The sequence below is a fragment of the Pipistrellus kuhlii genome, unplaced genomic scaffold (assembly GCF_014108245.1).
Source record: "Pipistrellus kuhlii isolate mPipKuh1 unplaced genomic scaffold, mPipKuh1.p scaffold_m20_p_8, whole genome shotgun sequence".
Classification (NCBI taxonomy): Eukaryota; Metazoa; Chordata; class Mammalia; order Chiroptera; family Vespertilionidae; genus Pipistrellus; species Pipistrellus kuhlii.
Window position 1 is genome coordinate 31,071,306 of NW_023425584.1, and position 18,506 is coordinate 31,089,811.

The 18,506-nt window shown below is 60.0% G+C and overlaps 1 protein-coding gene and 1 pseudogene across 15 annotated transcripts in view; one reads left to right on the forward strand and one right to left on the reverse strand.

Moving 5' to 3' along the window:
• The window catches only part of SEPTIN8 (septin 8), a 27,014-nt gene continuing 8,508 nt past the window's right edge, over positions 1-18,506 (forward strand). For 3 of the 15 annotated variants that reach the window (XM_036423663.2, XM_036423665.2, XM_045576879.1), the window contains exons 1-9: positions 324-483; positions 11,258-11,381; positions 13,158-13,353; positions 13,613-13,799; positions 14,890-15,051; positions 15,772-15,868; positions 16,085-16,253; positions 16,476-16,608; positions 16,695-16,889. In XM_036423663.2, the coding sequence (XP_036279556.1) occupies positions 454-483; positions 11,258-11,381; positions 13,158-13,353; positions 13,613-13,799; positions 14,890-15,051; positions 15,772-15,868; positions 16,085-16,253; positions 16,476-16,608; positions 16,695-16,889 (1,293 nt within the window). In that variant the 5' untranslated portion in view covers positions 324-453. Of the gene's footprint in view, positions 484-11,257; positions 11,382-13,157; positions 13,354-13,593; positions 13,800-14,889; positions 15,052-15,771; positions 15,869-16,084; positions 16,254-16,475; positions 16,609-16,694; positions 16,890-18,506 lie in introns of those variants that run through there. The other 12 variants (XM_036423666.2, XM_045576878.1, XM_036423662.2 and 9 more) reach the window with 10 other exon arrangements.
• LOC118710886 lies at positions 12,480-12,980 on the reverse strand (annotated as a pseudogene).

Consider the following 18,506-nt stretch of genomic DNA (forward strand, 5'->3'; position numbering starts at 1 on the left):
GACCCCCGGGGCGCACGCAGCACCCCGCTCTCCTCCCGCGGAGCCGGCTTCCTAGGGCTCGGCCCAGGGACACGCGGCAGCCCGGCGGGCACCGGCCCCCCATTCCTCCCCTCCCCGGCCCCCCAGCGCGCAGACTACAAGTCCCAGCAGCCCGCGCAGCCGGCGCCTCCCGCCGCGCCAGCCGCGGAGACCCCCGGCGGCCAGGCCCAGCGGCGGGGCGCGGGCTGCGCGCTCGGCGGCGCCGGGCGGGGGGGCCGGTCCCGCGGGCGGGGTGGGGGCGGCTCCGCAGCCTCTCGCCGCCGCCGCCGCCGCCGCCGAGGGGAGTTTCCAGGAAGTAGCCATATTGGATCCATTCAGCCGCAGCCGCCGGGCGGAGCGCGTCCCGCAGCAGCCGGCTCGTCCCCGCCGCGGCCCGGCCGCTCTTCCCGCCCGCGCGCCCCTGCGGAGCTCGCCATGGCCGCCACGGAGCTGGAGCGCTGCTCGGTGAGCCGGGCCGGGCGCGCGCGGGGGCCGGGGCCGGGGGCGCGGGGAGGGGCGCGGGCCGGGCTGTCAGCGGGCCTCACGCCCCGCCGGCCTGGGGCCACCGCGGCGGGCTCTTGGCGGCGTCCGTCAGCCGGGGGTCCCGGGGCATCAGCCGGGGCTCCTGGCCGGGCAGCTGGCGGGCTCGCCCTCCTCGGGCGCAGGAGGGGCAGGCCCCGTTCGCGGGGAGGAAGGAGCCTACACCCACCCGCCTGGCTCCGGCCAGGTGCGAGTGCAGACCGGGACCCCGGGGGCGGGAGGGAGGATCCCCGATACTCCGCACCCCTCCTGTTCCTGGGCATTTCTCTCTGCGCCGCTGGGGAGAACCTTGGCCTCGCAGGTGCTGTTGGATGGGCACCATCGCTGAGGATGAAGCCCAAGGCACCCAAGGGGGGGCTCCAGATGAGCTCAGGGCAGTGGCAGATCGGGTCCTGAAGACCTTGCGCCTGCTTTTCCTCCCCCTTCACTCCCACTCTCCCCCACCCCCCACCCCCACCCCTCAACAAGCGACGGAATCCTGGGTGCAATTCCAGGCAGGATCGGCCTCAGTGGTCAGGTCTGAGGCTGCCATTCCTCGGGAACTGGAGCGGTGCCAGTTCGGCCCAGTGGATGTTTGTCTGGGCCCCAGTTGGGGGATGCTTTCTGCAGGAGGAAGGGCTCCGCAGGGGGGGCTCCGGGCCTGAGCCTTCCAATGGCCAACTTCCTAAAGGTTTTTCTAATTCAGCGGGGGGAAGGGGCCCTTCTGGGGCTGTGTCTGCTTGTGCCCTGGTGTCTGAGGCTGGATCTGGGTGTGTCTGGGAGGCTGGGCTGTGACAGTGAAGGAAGCTATGTCCTCTGGCCTGCCTGGGAGCCTGGTGGCAGGGGCGGGGGAGGGAGAGCCCTGGGCGGTTGGGGGGAGTGGGGAGGGGGAATGCTGAATATGTGACTGATAAGGAATCGGTTCTAGGGCTAAATAAGGGAGCTAGGACTTACGCAATGACTGCTATAAATACAGCCGTCTGAATTTATATATGTAAATTTCTTCCCTTGAACCTGAAAATACATTTGTTGGTCTACTTGGAAATAGGCATCACTAAAGCAGGAGCTCTTGGTTTCATAACTTCTAGACTGGGGTGTTTTATCTCCACTGGGGAGGGGACTGTGTCCGTTAAGTAAGTTTAGACACAGGAGGAGAGATTCAGAGGTTGGGTCAATCAGAGCTTCACCTCAGCTCTGCCCAGCACATGAGAATTTATGTCCCCGAGGAGGGCAGTGCCTGCATCCTCACAGACCTGCCGCTTAGCGGAGGCAGGAGACCCGTGAGGGCGTGTGTCTGTGCTTTTCCTCTGCCCAGCTGACCAGAAAGTTATGTCTGAGGCTTGTCTGTCTGTGGCCAGGGGTTGCTCCAGCAGCTGGTCTTGCAGGTGGGAGTGGTATGTAGAGGAACCAGAATCGGACCACCTGACTTGCTGGCCACATCGGGCAAGTAATTTAACCCCTTCGGTGTTCTCATCTGAATAATAGGATAAAAATAGGACATCCCTCCCAGGGTTATTGTGAGGATTCAAGGAGAGGGTCCAGGGAGGTGTCCAGAGCGGTGTCTGGCACAGGGTAAGACACCACACAGGAGAGACGACACCTCGAGCCCATGTCGGTGTGAAGACTGGCCCTGTGTAAGAAGGCAGCCGAGAACACGTTTGCTATATGGCACCCTTCCGAGCGGCCCCCGGCCCCCGTCCCCGCCCGCCCAGAGATGGTCCTCAGAGGCTGAGCCGAGCGGCCAGGCGGGCTGGAAAGGCCCTTTCCTTCGGATTTCTAGGTTGGCTCTCTGGGAGGATTTGGGTGTTCCCCCATGGTGAGCTGAGGCACAGAGCGGGGGCTGACTCCGGGAAGCGTATACAGCCTGAGCTCGGCGGCCGGGTGGCCGTGCCAGCTGGCCGGATGGATGCCTTCCGTGCCCTCTGCACTTGGGGCCGTCACACTCCTGGGAGGACCCAGGGAGGGTTGGATTTGAGCGGAGACCTTGGGTGGGGTTGGGGCCTGAATTTAGGAGTCTGGACTCCGCCTCTCCTGGCTTGTCATCTTGGGAAAATAATTTCTCCCTTTATCTTGCTATGGAATAGGCACAGCCACACTGATGCTTTTCAAAGAGTTCATTGGAGGTTAATTGCAGTGTGTGTGGCGTGTTCAGAAACACGCTTCGGTGCCTGTCAGCCCCAGGGCTGGCTTTGGTGTTAAGCAGTGGCCATGAGGCTCTGATCTCATTGAGCTATGGCGGGTCTGCACTGCCTTTCAGGCTGGGCCAGTGGTCAGACCATCCCTGGAGGGCTGGGAACCCCTAACTCGGGGCTCGGATGAGCATGCAGAGTTGTGCTTTGAGGCCAGTGTGTGCTGGGTTCCCGTTCCCCACATAGCGCGATGGAAACACCACAGGCTCGGCGGCCTTCACCTCTTGGCTTAGTCCTGCTCCACCCTAGATCCACCGTGGGGTACGGTCAGTAGCTCCTGGACTGGTGTGTCTGGGACGGCCATCAGGAGATTCCCGTCGCCTCTAGCCTTCCTTGGGCAATCAGATTCCTGTCCACTGTTGCTCTGCTCCTCGTCCTTGCTGGGACCCAATCCTGTCTTGCCTTGGAGGGCCATCTCCTGTCAGAATCTCGTGGGGCAGGGCTCCCACACTGTGGAGAGGGAGGCGTTAGGGGGGTTGGAAGGGTGGGGGCTGGGGGGTTGGGGTCGGGTAGGGGAAAGGAGAGATATGAGAGGGAGAGGAAGAAGCTGCAGCGTGGCAGCCTCACACCTGGCACTCCTCCCAGCCCGTCACCCCCCCTCCCATGTCCGCTCTGTCCCCACCACCATCTGTCACTTCTGTTGTCACCCCTGTAATCTTGACACTTCCCCAAGAAGCAGACTGTCTGCGGAGTGCCTGTTCCCTCCCTGAAGCTAGTAGACTGGCGGGAAGGGACCCTGGGAGGCAGCCCTCTCACTCAACATGGGACTCTGTCACAGAGTGGTGCCTCCTCGTCCTGTAAAAATGGCCAGTGACCTTGCTGAGCTGTCCCAGAGGAGAAATGAGAGCTGAGCAACAGGCGTCTGTGTAGGGAGCTCTCAGCGCCTGATGGTGTTGAGGAGTCATAAGTGAGCCCCACCTTCCCCTGGGAGGTGGGTCTGTCCTGCCCTCCTTCCTTCATGGGCACCGCGCCATGCTGTGGGGGCTCACGTTAGTAAGTTCTGCCTGGGATCTTGACAGGCCAGAGCAGGGAGGCTGGTGGGAGACATTTGTGATCCAAAGGAGCACATGATAAGGAGCTAACCAGGCTAGGAACAGAGAGGGTAGCAAGAAGGAGACGGATCACAATGCCAGGGAGATGGGAGAATGGATTGGGGCTGGGAACGCACTGGATGTTTGCATCCATCTCCTCGTTGATACCAGCAGCCTGTAGTTGGTAAGGATGCAGACTGGGCATTGACAAGTTTGAGACTGAGACCCAACCCCAGCACTGGTAACCCTTGAGATGGCAGAGAGGGTGGGTCCCTGTGAGTTTTGAGCCCTAAGGGTGGGCCAGGTGAAGGTGCCTCTTTGGGGCAGTAACTACCATGAATGCCTCTGTGGCTTGAGTCCAGCTACTGGAAGCAAGTAGCTGCAGGATGACAGCGCAAAGGGCCTGAGGGCTGGCTGGCCTCCGGGAGTCCCTTGTAGCCAGTTCAGCCTGCCCGCCTCTGTGCTGCTAGCTAGGGTCCCAGGACCCCCAGGCATGGCCCCCAAGGCATGGGCTTTGCCAGACGGCCAGATGTGGAGCTGTGCCAGATGTGGAGCTGTGCCAGATGTGGAGCTGTGCGGGCAGGGGAGAGACACTTCTCTCTGGGGAGAGGATGCCTCCCAAGGTGAGCATGCCCTTGTGATCAAGCTGGGTGTTTCTTGCTGGAGCATGTGCTTGTGGAGGAGCCATGGCTGGGAAGAGGTGGTGGAGTACAGGGCATCTTGACTGTATCATCAGTCGCCCTGGCTGGTCTTGAGCCAAATTAGATATTCTCTTCCTCAAAATATATGGCTTCCAGGTGGTCTTTGGTCCCGATCCTGGAGGCCTCATTCAAGGGACAGAACCAAGGGAGAAGGGAAGAAGGGCCTATTTCAGATTTCAGGAAGTGGTTGCTTTGTGAGGGTTCTCCTGGGCTTGGGGGACATGGACTCACGTGCCCTTATTAGACCGGCCTGTGGGGCCTGGGTGTGAGTCTGATTCTCTCTCTGGTGCTGGGGTGAATGGGGCAAGCAATAGAGCTGCCGCTGGTCCATATTGGTGCGCATGCCTTCCTCTGTCCCCTCCCTGCACCCGCATCCATCCTGGGGTTGGAGGGGTCAGGGTCGCCTTGGCTGCCCACACCCCCCTTTCCAAGGGCGGTATCCCATTCACTGTGGAGCACAGGTGCCCGCGCCCAGCAATGCCCAGACCACTTGTGGCTTTCCCTGCTGCAAGGCCTGGAGGGCTGCCACGGGAGTCCCTGAGCCAGTTTGATTGTCTGGGGTTCCAGTGCCTTCCAAGGCCCAAAGAACATCCTCCCGCCCCCCACCCCTCCTCCCCCCAGCTCCCTGGTGGGACGGACCACTCCCTCTCAGGCCGCACAGCAAAGCCCAGGAATGTGACTGTGTCCTTGGCCTGGAGTGGGGTGGGTGGACCCAGAAACCAATCACTGTGCTCTCGGCTTCTTAGAAACCTGGTTTTGAAATGAGAAATGTGGAGCGGGCCACCCCAAATTGCTAAGCGGCAGCCCTGGCGCCCGGTGCTGGCGCCGTGAAGGTTGGTCCCTACCCGTGCCTTCTCCCCAGCTTTCCCCAGCGTCCTGCTGCCGGTTCCCAGGTGGCCTCTCGCTTTGGGACAGGTATGTCCTGCCTCTTGTTCTTCTTCCCTGGGCCAGGTTAGCAGCATTCTCACCCCAAACGCCTCCCACCACATACATCCCCTTGGTTCTTTCCCGTAACCTTTGACCTCAGCTTAGTGGCTTGCTGTGGAATCCTGGGACCAGAGCCTAAAGCCTTTCCTGGGAAAATTCCTAGGATTCCTGTCAGACGCAAGGACAGTTGTGCTGTGACCATGGGCTCTGGCCAGAGGCCTCTGCTCTGGCTATTTACGGCCCCGGGCTGCTCGGAGCGGCCAGGGTGGGGGGTCGGTGGTTTGGTGCGTGGAGAAGGCTCCCATGGCTTGGTGACTCCTGGGTCCACTGCGGGACTTGATAGCTCTCCCGGGGAGTGGACTTCCTGCCTGCCTGGCAGGGTGCTCAGGCCGGTGGGTGCCGAGCACGGGAGCCTGGGGCGGGGGGTGGAGAGGGGAAGGCCAAGGCACCAGAGAAGAAGCCTCAGTGGAAGGCCTGGGGCAGGGGCTGGTCTTTGTCCCGGATCAGGAGCCAAGGACACTGACGGTGCGGCAGGCTGGACCTCTTCTCCCACCCCAGCAGCCAGTCTGGTTTGGGAGGTTTGGTCTGAGAGGTGTTTATTCACTGGCAGCTTCTTTGATTCTGTTGGTTCAGACGTTCAGCAGATTTCCAGTTCCTTCCGCATAAAAAAACCTGTTTTTGTGTGGGCAAGCTGTGAGACATGGTTTCTCCCCAAATTCTACTTCCCTTCTTGGTAAAAAAAAAAAAAAAAAAAAAAAAAAAGAGGCAGCTTCTCTGGGCTGGTGACGAGGGCTGCCCCAGAGGGCGCGGGCAGAGCGTGTCCGGGCTGGGGAAAGGATGTCCCAGTTATCCAGTGGGCTGCGTCAAACCTGCCATTCTCCACTCTGCGCCGGCCGGGCGTGGATGGAGGCGCGCAGCTGGCCCGGGCAGTTATTATTTTGGTTGTTGTCTTTGATGTGCCAAAGAAATGATGACATAGAAGCCCGGGGCCTGGCTCGGAGCCAAAAGCTTGTTAGTGATTAGAGAGGGTAAAATGGCCCTGTGGAGTTTCCCACTGTGTGCACGGAGCCCCGAGCGGCCAGCTCTCCCTCCTGGAGCTTCGCGGAGACAGTGAGAGCCCCTGAGCCGGCACCCAGGGAGCTGGGGGTGTGAAAGCGGCAGCAGCAGCTGGTACCGCCTCCCCTTGGAGCCAAGTTAAGTTTTCCAGCCCAGAGGCCCCTCCCGGGGAGCAGTCTCCGTGGGTCTCCATGCCCCAAGTAGGGAGTATATTGAGCTTCCCTACCAGATCCAGGTAGATGAGGTGCAGACTGTCAGACCATGGGCCAGGTACAGCCCAGACATGCTGTGTTGTGCCCTCATGGTATTCTCAGTTTGTATTAGTTTTCAACTAATTTAAAAAATTAGAGGGAGAGGGAGCAGCTGGGGAGAGACTAATGGGGAGAAAAGGAGGCTTATGTAATACTTTAAACAAAGAATTTAAATAAATTAAATAAAAGGAAACTGTAATACAATAAAATAAACTAGAGATTCCACTTAAACATCTAGATTTCTGGATTCTCATAAAAAATTGGAAGGTATGGCAATCCAAGGTCTGCATTCCCACATGTGGCTGGAATTGCAGAATCCTGGCCGGTGTGGACTGAGCAGAGGGCTCTGCCAGTCCCCACCGTTCCCACCTCTCCCTGGGGGACCCCACACTCCGCTTGGTCAGCAGTGGAGTTATGTGGCTGGGGGTGTGGGTCCATTCAGATCCTGGCTGCACCTTTCTGAGCAGTGTGGTCTTGGGAAAATGGCTTAGCCTCTTGGTGGCTCAATGGTCTCAACTGTACAAGGGTGATAATATAACAGCCTACCTCACAGGGCCGAGGTGTGGACTGAAAGAGACTAGAGTCATTCTTGCTAAGCACTCGATAACTGTTGGCTGGTGTTGTTTTCACTATCCTGGTCCCCTTCACCCATTTACATGACCTCTACAGCCTTTTGGGTGTAGACTGAGTTAGATTGGCCTCTGAGGTCACGAGTCTGCTGTCCTCATCTTTCCACTGGCAGCCGTCCTGGTGTTGGGCGCACGGCAGGTGTGCCTGGTGAGCGTGTGTTGAGTGACTGAATGAATGAGTTGGGAGCCTTATAAGAGCAGGAGAGTCAGTATCGCAGAGTGGTTTTTGGCAGGGGCTTGGCTGCTCACACCCCTGCTCTGCCCGGATTAGCTCTCCAGCTTCTGTGTACCTCAGTTTCCTCACCTATAAAATGGGGATAATAAGTGTTTGCCACGCCGGATGGAATGGACGGAGTAGGAGGCTGTACGATCGCTTGGCTTATTTTTCACAAGGGGTCCTCAGCGAGGTGGTGGCGTCACCATTTGACATCCGTTCCTTCTTTTGGCTGTAGAGCCTGAGATGTCTTACTTTCCACACCCGCCCCCTCCCGCTTCCCGCCATTCACAGCGTTTCACTTTTGGAGACGGTAGCAGTCCAGATGCTTTCAGTTGCAAGACAGATAGCCCTACTCAGCTAGCGTAAGCAGCAAAGGGGAGAGATGGCCAGGGGTCAGGGAAATGCCCACATGGAGGGCAGACACTGGCTCTCTCCTCTGGGATTTCCTTGGATCTGCCATCCTCTGAGTGGGCGTCAGCTTTAGGCTAGCTCCTCCAGGGGTCACAGATGGTCATGAACTTGGGCCATGTGCCTGTGCCTGAACCAATTGTGGAATTATGCTGATTGGCTCAGGATTCTTAGGCCCCACACCCCAGAGATGGAACTGTGGTCTGACCTGCCAGAGTGCAGGGCTCATAGCCAGGCAGCCAGTGAGGGGCGTGAGGGTTCTTTCTGACTTGTGCCCGCTGAGATGGCCAGTGCTGCACTGGAGGCTGCTGGTTCCTCCTAGACTGGGCTCCCACAAAGGTCAGCAGAGACACCTGGGGTGTCAGAACAAGCGGGGCACCTTGGGTCAGACGTTATTGATGCCAAATATAGGATCAGGGAGGTTGGTATTAGGGGCTCGGTGAGCAGGGAGGTCAGATCGGTCTTCTGAAGCCAGGGAATAGCCCTCGGCCTCCGACAGGGCCAGTAGCCATTCTTGTGTGTGTGTGTGTGTGTGTGTGTGTGTGTGTACATGCTCTGGACATCGGCACTCCCATGGTCCGAGGCTCCGGGAGGCATTGACTGCCCCAGGGCTGGGGGCTCTGCAGTGACAGGGTGCAGCCGGCACAAGTTGGGGGTGAGGACCTCCCTGCACCCACAGGTGTCCCCAGAGGGAACCATGCAGTGTGAGTGAAGACAGACGGGCTGGCGGGCGTGGAGAGATGGCTCCTGGGGTAACCCCTGCTGTTCGCGTCTGGAGGCTGGAGCTGCAAGAATGTGGGGACACCAGGAACAGGATGCCTCTGACCCTGTGCAGGCACTCTGCCCGGAGTGTGTGCGCATACCTGTGGTTCCCGGACACACAGGACCGGTGGGTTTGGGCGGCAGTCTGCAGGTTGTTGGGTTGCATCCTGGCTCTGTCACCCTTGGCAGAAGAGGATGAATACATGCTGCAAGCACAGCACGCCTTCCGTCTCGCCTGAAGAGGAAAAAGCTCTAGATGAACTGTTCTGTCCTCCACTCGACCCGCAGGCTGTCACGAGCAGGTAGAACGAGACCAGATAGTGCAGCTCGGTGTGAGGCGGGCAGACAGCCCTGAGGTGGTGTTCTCTGATTTATGAATGGTAGTGTTGTCTAGCTGGGCATAGTGGGGGGAAGAAGGGGAAACCTGACCTCCCCCAGCCTGCAGCCAAGTTCAGGGAGTTTATTGAAGAGCTGGAGAACCAGGATTCATAAAAAAAAAAAAAAAAAAAAAAAAAAAAAAAAAAAAAAAAGAACAGCCAACAGTGCAAGGAAGTGGTGTCACTGCCAAGTGAGGGGTCAGCAATGTAAGCTCCCAGGGGCCAGGGAAAAGGTAGCGTGAACTCTGGAGCCTGGGGAGGGGCCGAGTTTGAAAAGTGAATGCAGAGGTAACCAGCTGGGCGGAACTGAGCTGCGAAAGGCTTCAGACTGCAAAGGGCATGGATGCTGGGGGGTTGGTCCTGACCCAGCACATCCCATGCTCCATTTACTGAATTTGTGTGGCACCGGTGAGAGGAATCTGCCTTGGGGGCCTCTTTGTTGGCTTATGTCTGGGGACCTGGGCTTGAGGGGGGAGGCTGTGACATGGTCACTGGGGGCAGGGGGTAGGGGAAAGGGTCAGCTACGAGAACAGAGGCTCTGTTGAGAAAGGGAGCAGGCGTGGGGGTAACCCTGACGTTTAGAGGGGACAGTAGAACTGCCCAGAGGGGGCCACGTGGGGTTTGGGCTGGCAGCACTCACACTTGGGGGTCAGCGATGCAGGGCTTAGCTGGGCTTAGCTGGGGTGGGATTGTGGCGGGGACAGAATTGGTGGGGAAGAGAAGGTTGGGTGTGGGTGCCAGGGGGCTCTGGTTGGGAGGAGAGAATGGTTGGAGGGCTTCAGGCTGAGGCCACAGGCTAGGGCTGCAGAGAGCTCAGGTGCTGGGGCGACCCCTCTGCGGGAGGGCGGGGAGCCAGGGCCCCTCTCCACGGAGCCGCCTCGGCATTGTCCCAATAAGGGCCGCCATTGTCCTAATCAGTAGCGCGGGGCTGCCTTCAGCTGGGCCTGTTTCCTCCCCTCTAGTGTTGTGGGCAGGATGGCAGGATGAGGCTCAGACCCACTGCCCTATCCGGTCTTGTTCTTTCTAGCGGGCAGTCGGGGCAGGGCGGCTGGGAATGGAGGAGGCACGTTTCTGCCCACAATGGAGCTGTCTGGGGCCTGTCCTCCGAGGGGCCAAACCCAGGAAGGCTGAGCCTGGGCATTTCCCCTCGGAAGACAGCATTTTACCCCCATTCGCAGGGGAGCCATGCACGCTGGAGTCTGACCTTGACCCTCTGCTGTGGGTGGTGGTGATTTCTTCTTATTGTGCTGTGGGCCAGCTCTGGTGGCCCCAGGCTACTTGGGACCTGCCGCCTGCCTCTCTGCTAAGGCCCGGTCTCCCCGTTCTCATCCGAATCCTTTCCTCATCAGCCAGAAGTGAGGTGGGGGTGAGAGGGTGGGTGGCATGAACCAGAGCCTGAGGGTCCCCAGAGAAGGGAGGAGGAGGAGGCCTCAGAGCCGTGATGCCTTGGAGACTGGCTCTGAGGTCCAGGGGTGGGTCCGAGGGAGCACCACTCCTTTAGCCGGGCCCATGTGTGCCCTCCACACTTGGGTGCATGAGGAGCAAGGGGTGCACGTAGAGGGCCCTGCGTGGAGCTGGAGTGAGGGTTAGAGCCAGGCCTGCCTCTGCTTGAGTCCTTCTTGAGTAGGAGGGTCTAGAAGGTCTGGGAGGGGACTCCCAAGAACATAATCCTCTTCAGTCTTGGCCTCTTAAAATCTTTATTTATGATTCAGGGGCCTCCTGGGGCCTCCTTCTGGGCAGGAGGAGGCTGAGCCCTCAGAAGTAGCAGCTAGGAGATGCCCCAGGCCCCAGCATCCCTTGCCAGCCCAGGTGGGTGGGTCTGAGGGCCTTTTCCGAGATGGGTTCAGGGGCCTGGAGGGCTCCCGCTGTGGGAACCTGGCCTGGAAGGGGAGCTCTGGAAGTGGGACCTGCCGCCTGCCTCTCTGCTAAGGCCCGGCCTCCCCGTTCTCATCCGAATCCTTTCCTCATCAGCCAGAGGTGAGGTGGGGTGAGAGGCTGGCGTGAACCAGAGCCTGAGGGTCCCCAGAGAACCCCGCTGAGGAGTTGGAATACTTGTGTTGTGTCCTGAGGCTTGCTGAGAATTCAGATGGGGGTTTTGCTCAGGTTGATCCTCGCCCAGCCTGTCCCGCCTTCCCCCCGCGGGCTCACCGCCTCGCCCTGTTTCTCTCTGAGCAGAACGCGGAGCCGGAGCCCCGGAGCCTCTCCCTGGGCGGCCACGTGGGCTTCGACAGCCTCCCCGACCAGCTGGTCAGCAAGTCGGTCTCTCAGGGCTTCAGCTTCAACATCCTCTGTGTGGGTAAGTGTGTCACGGCCTGGCCAGGGGCAGCCTCAGGCGGGAGGCAGGGGAGGGCCTTCTGGGAGGTGGGCGCTGCTGCCCTGGCCCCCTGTCGAGCTGCATAGGGACCTCCCAGGCAGAGCCACACGCTGGGGGTTCAGCATGGGGTTTTGGTTGGTGCCTCTGCCAGAATCAGGGATAGAGTCGGAGCCCAGGCCTGTCTCAGAGTTAGTTGCCTTGAGGAGTAAACGGGATCCGGCACGTGAAGGTGGAGATTTAGGTGGTTTGTTTACTTAAAACACGTGGACTGTTGTTCCTACTATGTGTCTAGGATGCTATGGCGAGCAAGTCTCCCCCCGTTCCCAGCACCACGTACTGAGCGCTCCCGCACACACCTGAACCCGTTCAGCCCCCAACTGGGAGGCTCTGGGGGGGCCGTGCACCTCGGGGCCGGGGCCTCCCGGAGGCACAGAGAGTGCGGCCAGATCCCCCACAGGGGCCTGAGCCTTAGCATCTGCGGGGCTGAGGGGCCCTTTGGGAAGCAGCTTCCCTCACCCCCACTTAGACCAGGGTGCCGGTCTCCCGAGCACGGGACCAAGTCTCCTTTGGCTTCAGACCAGGCCCTGTGGCCCCGGACCGTCCCGGCTCTGGGAGGGACGGCATGCCGAGCGGGTGATCGGGTCCCATCGAGGCCAGCCCAGGGCAGAGTCAGGCGGCGTCACAGCTGCCAGGCTCTGCCTCTTCGCCCTCCCTGAGGGACCATCGTACACGTTCCCCATAGCGCCATCTCATGTCCAAGCCAGCCTTATGTCTCTTTCTTCCACACGTTATTTCTAATATATTTTTATTGATTTTTTACAGAGAGGAAGAGAGTGGGATAGAGAGTTAGAAACATTGATGAGAGAGAATCATCGACCTGCTGCCTCTTGCACACCCCCCACTGGGGATGTGCCCGCAACCAATGTACCCACCCTTGACCGGAATCGAACCCGGGACCTTTCAGTCTGTAGACCGACGCTCTATCCACTGAGCCAAACCAGTTTCGGCCAAACATTATTTATTTATTTTTTTTTTACAGTGTAAAATTTTTATATTTAGAATTAGGCAGCTGGACTCAGTTTAGATGATTCCAATTTTGTTGGCAACATCCAAGCATCATAGTCAGGAGCCAGTCGAACATATGCCTTCTTCTCGCCATCAGGCCTGATCAGGGTGTTGACCTTGGCCACATCAATGTCATAGAGCTTCTTCACAGCCTGTTTGATCTGGTGCTCGTTGGCCTTGACATCCACAATGAACACAAGTGCATTATTGTCTTCTGTCTTCTTCATGGCTGACTCGGTAGTCAGGGGGAACTTGATGATGGCATAGTGGTCAAGCTTGTTTCTCCTGGGTGCGCTCCGAGGATATTTAGGTTGCCTCCGGAGCCTTAGTGTCTTTGGCCGTCGGAAGGTGGGTGACGTGATGATCTTTTTTTTGTGGCTGTGGACGCCTTTCAACACTGCTTTCTTTGCCTTCAAAGCCTTTGCTTTGGCTTCGGCTTTGGGAGGGGCAGGGGCTTCCTTCTTCGCTTTCGGCGCCATCTTCATGAAAAGGGTTTTCCCAAACATTATTTCCGAGGCCACGGAGAAGGGATGGCTCCTGGGGACAGCGACAGTGAGGGGTGCAGCGGGAGGCTAGCCCCTCTCTCTTCTGCGGAAGCTGAGGATGCCTGAGCCCCACCCGGCCTAGCCAACAGCCAGGGACAGCCCCGGGTCCGGCCTCTGACACCCCTTCCCCTCCACTGCCCGCTGCCAGGGGAGACCGGCATCGGCAAGTCCACGCTGATGAACACGCTCTTCAACACGACCTTCGAGACCGAGGAGGCCAGTCACCACGCGGAGTGCGTGCGCCTGCGGCCCCAGACCTACGACCTCCAAGAGAGCAACGTGCACCTCAAGCTGACCATCGTGGATGCCGTGGGCTTCGGGGATCAGATCAATAAGGACGAGAGGCAAGAGGCGGGAAGGGCGGCCCCGCCCAGCCCCATCCCCTGCCCCACCCTGCGTGGCCGCCCTGGCCCTAACCCTCTGCCCGCGCACTGCCAGCTGCCTGCCCGCTGCCGTCTGCCCCCAGATGAACAGCCAAGCCCCGCCCTCCGCGGGGCCCGGGGGAGGGCCTGGCAGGGAGCCTTGGAGCAGGGGCCCAGGCCGAGATCCTCGCCCCGCGGGGAGGCGCACTGCCTGCCTCCCAGGTGACGGAGCTGTCTGTAGTTACAGGCCCATCGTCGACTACATCGATGCGCAGTTTGAAAATTACCTGCAGGAGGAGCTGAAGATCCGCCGCTCGCTCTTCGACTACCACGACACCAGGATCCACGTGTGCCTCTACTTCATCACGCCCACCGGCCACTCCCTCAAGTCCCTGGACCTGGTGACCATGAAGAAACTAGACAGCAAGGTGAGCCTCACCACGGGCCCCCGCCCCCCTGTGTTCCGGGGGCTCCGCAGTCCTCCCGGGGCGGGTGTGCTGGCTGCCGCGGGGCTGTCCATTACCGTCCCCAGGGGCGCTGCGGTTTGGAGGCTGGCAGAAGATGGCCCCCTTGACCCGGTCCTCTCTCTTTGCTCTTTGTCCCCGTGGGCACACCCTGCTTTTTTTGTTTTTCCTCCAGAGCTCTGTCCCTCTGAGTCTGGCCTTCAGCCCCTTCCTTCCAGCTGAATTCCTTTTTTTTTCCCCTTCAAATTTAAATTCTTTATCGTTGAAAGCATTACATATGTCTCCTTTCCCCATTGACCTCTCCCCACCTGCTTCCTGCCCCCCAGCACAGGCCCTCACCCACCTACTGTGTGTGTCCGTTGGTTATGCTTAATGCTGGCTGAATTCCCATTCTCTGCCTGCTGGCTCCTGGCCCCCTCTCCCCAGAACGCCCCGATTCTCTGCTCATTTTCTCTCTCTCTCAGTTCCTAGTTCCCCTGTCTTTCCTGCCATGGATTTCCCTTGGGCCTGCTGAGCCCACTCGGGAGAGGAGAGTTAAGGCCCAGAACTGAGTGAGGACTGAGAGGGCAGCTTCATGGGGACGATGGCAAGGGCTTGGGGCCCTCGAAGGCGGGCACTGTCAGCGACATGACTGCCTCCCATCCCAGGAGCTCATTTTCACGGTGAAAATGGGATATCCTAGCCCGGGGATTTGGGGTCTTCCTGTGGCTGCTGCAGATGGGTCCTCTGACCTACTGAGGTGGGGGCTCAGCCCGCCATCGCTGCTTGTACCATGTCCCAGGCCCGTTAAGACCTTCGGAGAACTCTGGGTCAAAGCTGAGTGTGCCCAGGAGACTAATTTGGGGGTGGGTTTGGGGGAAGAGGGGTTCTCAGAAGTGCTGCTACAACCCATCAGTATGAGCCCGGGGGCTGGGTGCAGGCCGGCCTCCCCATGGAGTAGCTCTGTCTCTCTTGCTTCCTGCCCTTTGCCCAGGGTTGTGGTGTGGGCAGGGCTGTCCACAGTCAGGGAATAACCATCGATAACGTGCTGCCCCCTCTCCCCTGGTCCTGGCAGGTTAACATCATTCCCATCATTGCCAAGGCTGACACCATCTCCAAGAGTGAGCTCCACAAGTTCAAGATCAAGATCATGGGCGAGCTGGTCAGCAACGGGGTCCAGATCTACCAGTTTCCCACTGATGACGAGGCCGTGGCAGAGATTAATGCGGTCATGAATGTGAGTGTTGGGCGAGGGCCAGAGGGCTTGCAGGCAGCACGGATCTCTGGCTCAGCCCTGGGGGACTTACTCCCCGGGAGCGGTGGGTGGGCATCTGGGAGCCGGCCAAGTCCTACGTCCTGTGGACAAGGGACGGGAGGAATGGGGCGTTGGGCTGGCACCGGGGCTTCCCCAGAGTTGAGTTTCACAAGATCCGGAGTCAGGGCGGGGACCTGAAACCCGTGGGAGGGAGCAGGCGGGATGCCAGGGCTGGGAACGTCAGGAAGAGCAAAGGCACAGGTGCTCTGAGGGAGCTTCTCGTGGCCCCGGGGAGCCCCCGGGCTGAGAACACCTGAGGACACGAGGACGGAGGCTGGTGGGGTCAGCCCGTTCCCTTGTTTGGAGGTCCCAGGCTACTTATAACAAAAGAGAGCAGGGCCGAGACCGGTTTGGCTCAGTGGATAGAGCGTCGGCTTGGGGACTGAAGGGACCCGGGTTCGATTCCGGTCAAGGGCATGTACCTTGGTTGCGGGCATATCCCCAGTAGGGGGTGTGCAAGAGGCAGCTGATCGATGACTCTCTCATCGATGTTTCTAGCTCTTTATCTCTCTCCCTTCCTCTCTGTACAAAATCAATAAAATATATTTTAAAAAAAGAAAAAGAAAAAAAGAGAGCAGGAACGTGAGCAGCTGCCAGACCTTGCTCAGCCCTGGGCTCCCCTGTCCTTGGGTCCCTCTCCAGGCACACCTGCCCTTCGCCGTGGTGGGCAGCACCGAGGAGGTGAAGGTGGGGAACAAGCTGGTCCGAGCGCGGCAGTACCCGTGGGGAGTGGTGCAGGGTGAGTGTTGCGGGGGTGAAGGTGGGGAGAGCACATCCCCAGCTGGGGGATCAGACTTAGCCCCCGGTCCTGCTTGCTGCCTGTAGCCCCCTCCCTGGGCCCTCCCTGTGATCCCCCGGTGCCCGTCCTGCCCCCGGAGTCTGTTGCTGTCCTGTGCCCTGCCCTCCTGTGCCCGTCCGTGTGCCAGCCTGGTGCCCGTGCGCCCTCTGCCTGCAGTGGAGAACGAGAACCACTGCGACTTTGTGAAGCTGCGGGAGATGCTGATCCGGGTGAACATGGAGGACCTCCGCGAGCAGACCCACAGCCGGCACTACGAGCTGTACCGGCGCTGCAAGCTGGAGGAGATGGGCTTCCAGGACAGCGACGGGGACAGCCAGCCCTTCAGGTGATGCCCGGACAGGGAGCGGACCCGCCTTCCGCGCCCCGGCCATGCTCGCCAGCTCGCCACGCTGGCACCCGCCTCTGGGGTCACGTGAGCCAGGGAGAGAGGCCGTCGGGACCCAGCCTCCTCTTGCCCCCAGGGCTCCCATGATTCGGCTTCTCAGGCTCTGCTGACTCGATCCCGCTATAATCCCACCCTTGGTCTCTTCTCTCTGGGTCTCCACAGCCTGCAGGAGACCTACGAGGCCAAGAGGAAGGAGTTCCTGAGTGAGCTGCAGAGGAAGGAGGAGGAGATGAGGCAGATGTTCGTCAACAAAGTGAAGGAGACGGAGCTGGAGCTGAAGGAAAAGGAAAGGGAGGTGCGTGCTGGGCCGGGGTTCTGGGGTGAGGCCTGGCTGGCTGGGTGGGCGGCCGGAGGAAGCCCGACGCCCTGCTTCTGCTCCAGCTCCACGAGAAGTTCGAGCACCTCAAGCGGATCCACCAGGAGGAGAAGCGCAAGGTGGAGGAGAAGCGCCGGGAGCTGGAGGAGGAGACCAACGCCTTCAACCGCAGGAAAGCGGCCGTGGAGGCCCTGCAGGCCCAGGCCCTGCACACCACCCTGCAGCAGCCACTGAGGAAGGACAAGGACAAGAAGAAGTAGGTGTGGGCCCCCCCGCGCTGCGCTGGCTCCCGCTCCGCCCCTCCCTCGGCTCCCTCACGCTGACTTTCGTTCTCGCTCACTCTGGCTTGTTTTACCATTTTCCTCTCATTTTCAGTTGCCCTTTCACCTCCTTCTTGCTCACCTTTCTTTTCCACTAGTGATCTTGATGTCTCAAGATATCAAGTATTGGTGCACTCTTGCACAGATGTCTCCCCCCCCCCCCCCCCTCTCTCTCTCTCTCCTTTCTTCCCTCCCTCTCTCCCTCCCTCCCTCATTTTCCTGCAGCCTCCACAGAGCTGGGTGGTGAAGGCGGGGCCGCACAGGCAGGGGTGGCCCCGGAGAGTGTGTAGCGGTCTCAGGGCAGGTCTTCCCGGCCAGAAGACAGGGCCTGGGAAGGTCAGCATTTCCTGACGGATTCCAAAGCTCCTGTGGTTTCTGCTTGGACAGCTGTGGTGCTTCCCCCTCCCCCCATCCCTGTCCCTGAGGCAGTGGATGTGGGATCCCTGCTGGCTGGCAGGTGGTGACCAGAGCAGCCAGCACCAACCCCTCAGAACCCCGGACCAGATGATCGCCCCCTGGAACCAGATGATCGCCCCCTGGCGGAAGGAGGGACAGCAGCTCCCGGGTTGGGGAGGGGCCGCCCCTGGGGGCGGGGGGGGAGGGGGGGAGGCTGGAGGTGTTTCTCCTGAGAGTGGACTCAGGAGAGAGAAGCAGGGCGACTTTCCCCACCTCGCTAGGTGGAGGCAATGCAGGTCCCTTTTCCTCGGTATTTTTTTCACATCCTGTTCCACCCTTTCTGCTGGAGTCCAGGTGCTCCTGGGCGTCTCCCTCCCCCACTCACTTCACTCAGCACACTGTGGGGACCTGGCCCATCCCTGCCTCTCCCAGCCCCTGGCCTGTCAGGGGCCTTCCTTCCTTGCCAACCTAGGAGCTAAGCCGGTCCCCGTTTCCTCCTGAAGCGACCGGGAGTGCGTGTCCTGGGCCCTTCCTTCCTCGGTGGCCACGGAGCCATGATGAAGGCCGTGCCGTGCGCAGCTGTGTTACATTCCCCCCCACACACACACAGACGCCCGTGAACACACACACATGTATGTGTACACTGTCTTTCTTCCTGCCCCCTCACATACACAGACTCGGGCACATACCTCCCAGCACACCCCATCCCCATCCCCAGACACACACACACACACACACACACACACACACACGCACAGAGACACACACACAGGCACAGACTCGTCGAAGGAAGTGAGACGGGAAGAGTGTCTCCCTGGGGAGGCCCGGGGGACAAAGCCAGGCATTGAGGAGCTGGGTGCGCGTTCTCATTCCTGAGGCCTGCTCTCTCATCGGAACGGACCCTCCTCCGTTCCACGGTCTGCCCCATCCTGCTGCCTGGTGGTCCCATCCCCACGGCTGGGACCAGGGAGCCCCTGCCCGACACCAGCGGGCGCACAGCCCCGCCCTCCCCTCAGCCACGTGGAGCTCACCTCTCTGCTTCGCTTTTGCTTTTGCTTCCAGCCCTCACTCCCTGTCCAGCTCTCGCTCGGTGAGTGCGGGGGCTCCGTTCATTGGAACCTGTGGGGATCCCAAGCTAGTGGCTCAGAAACCTGTTTTCTC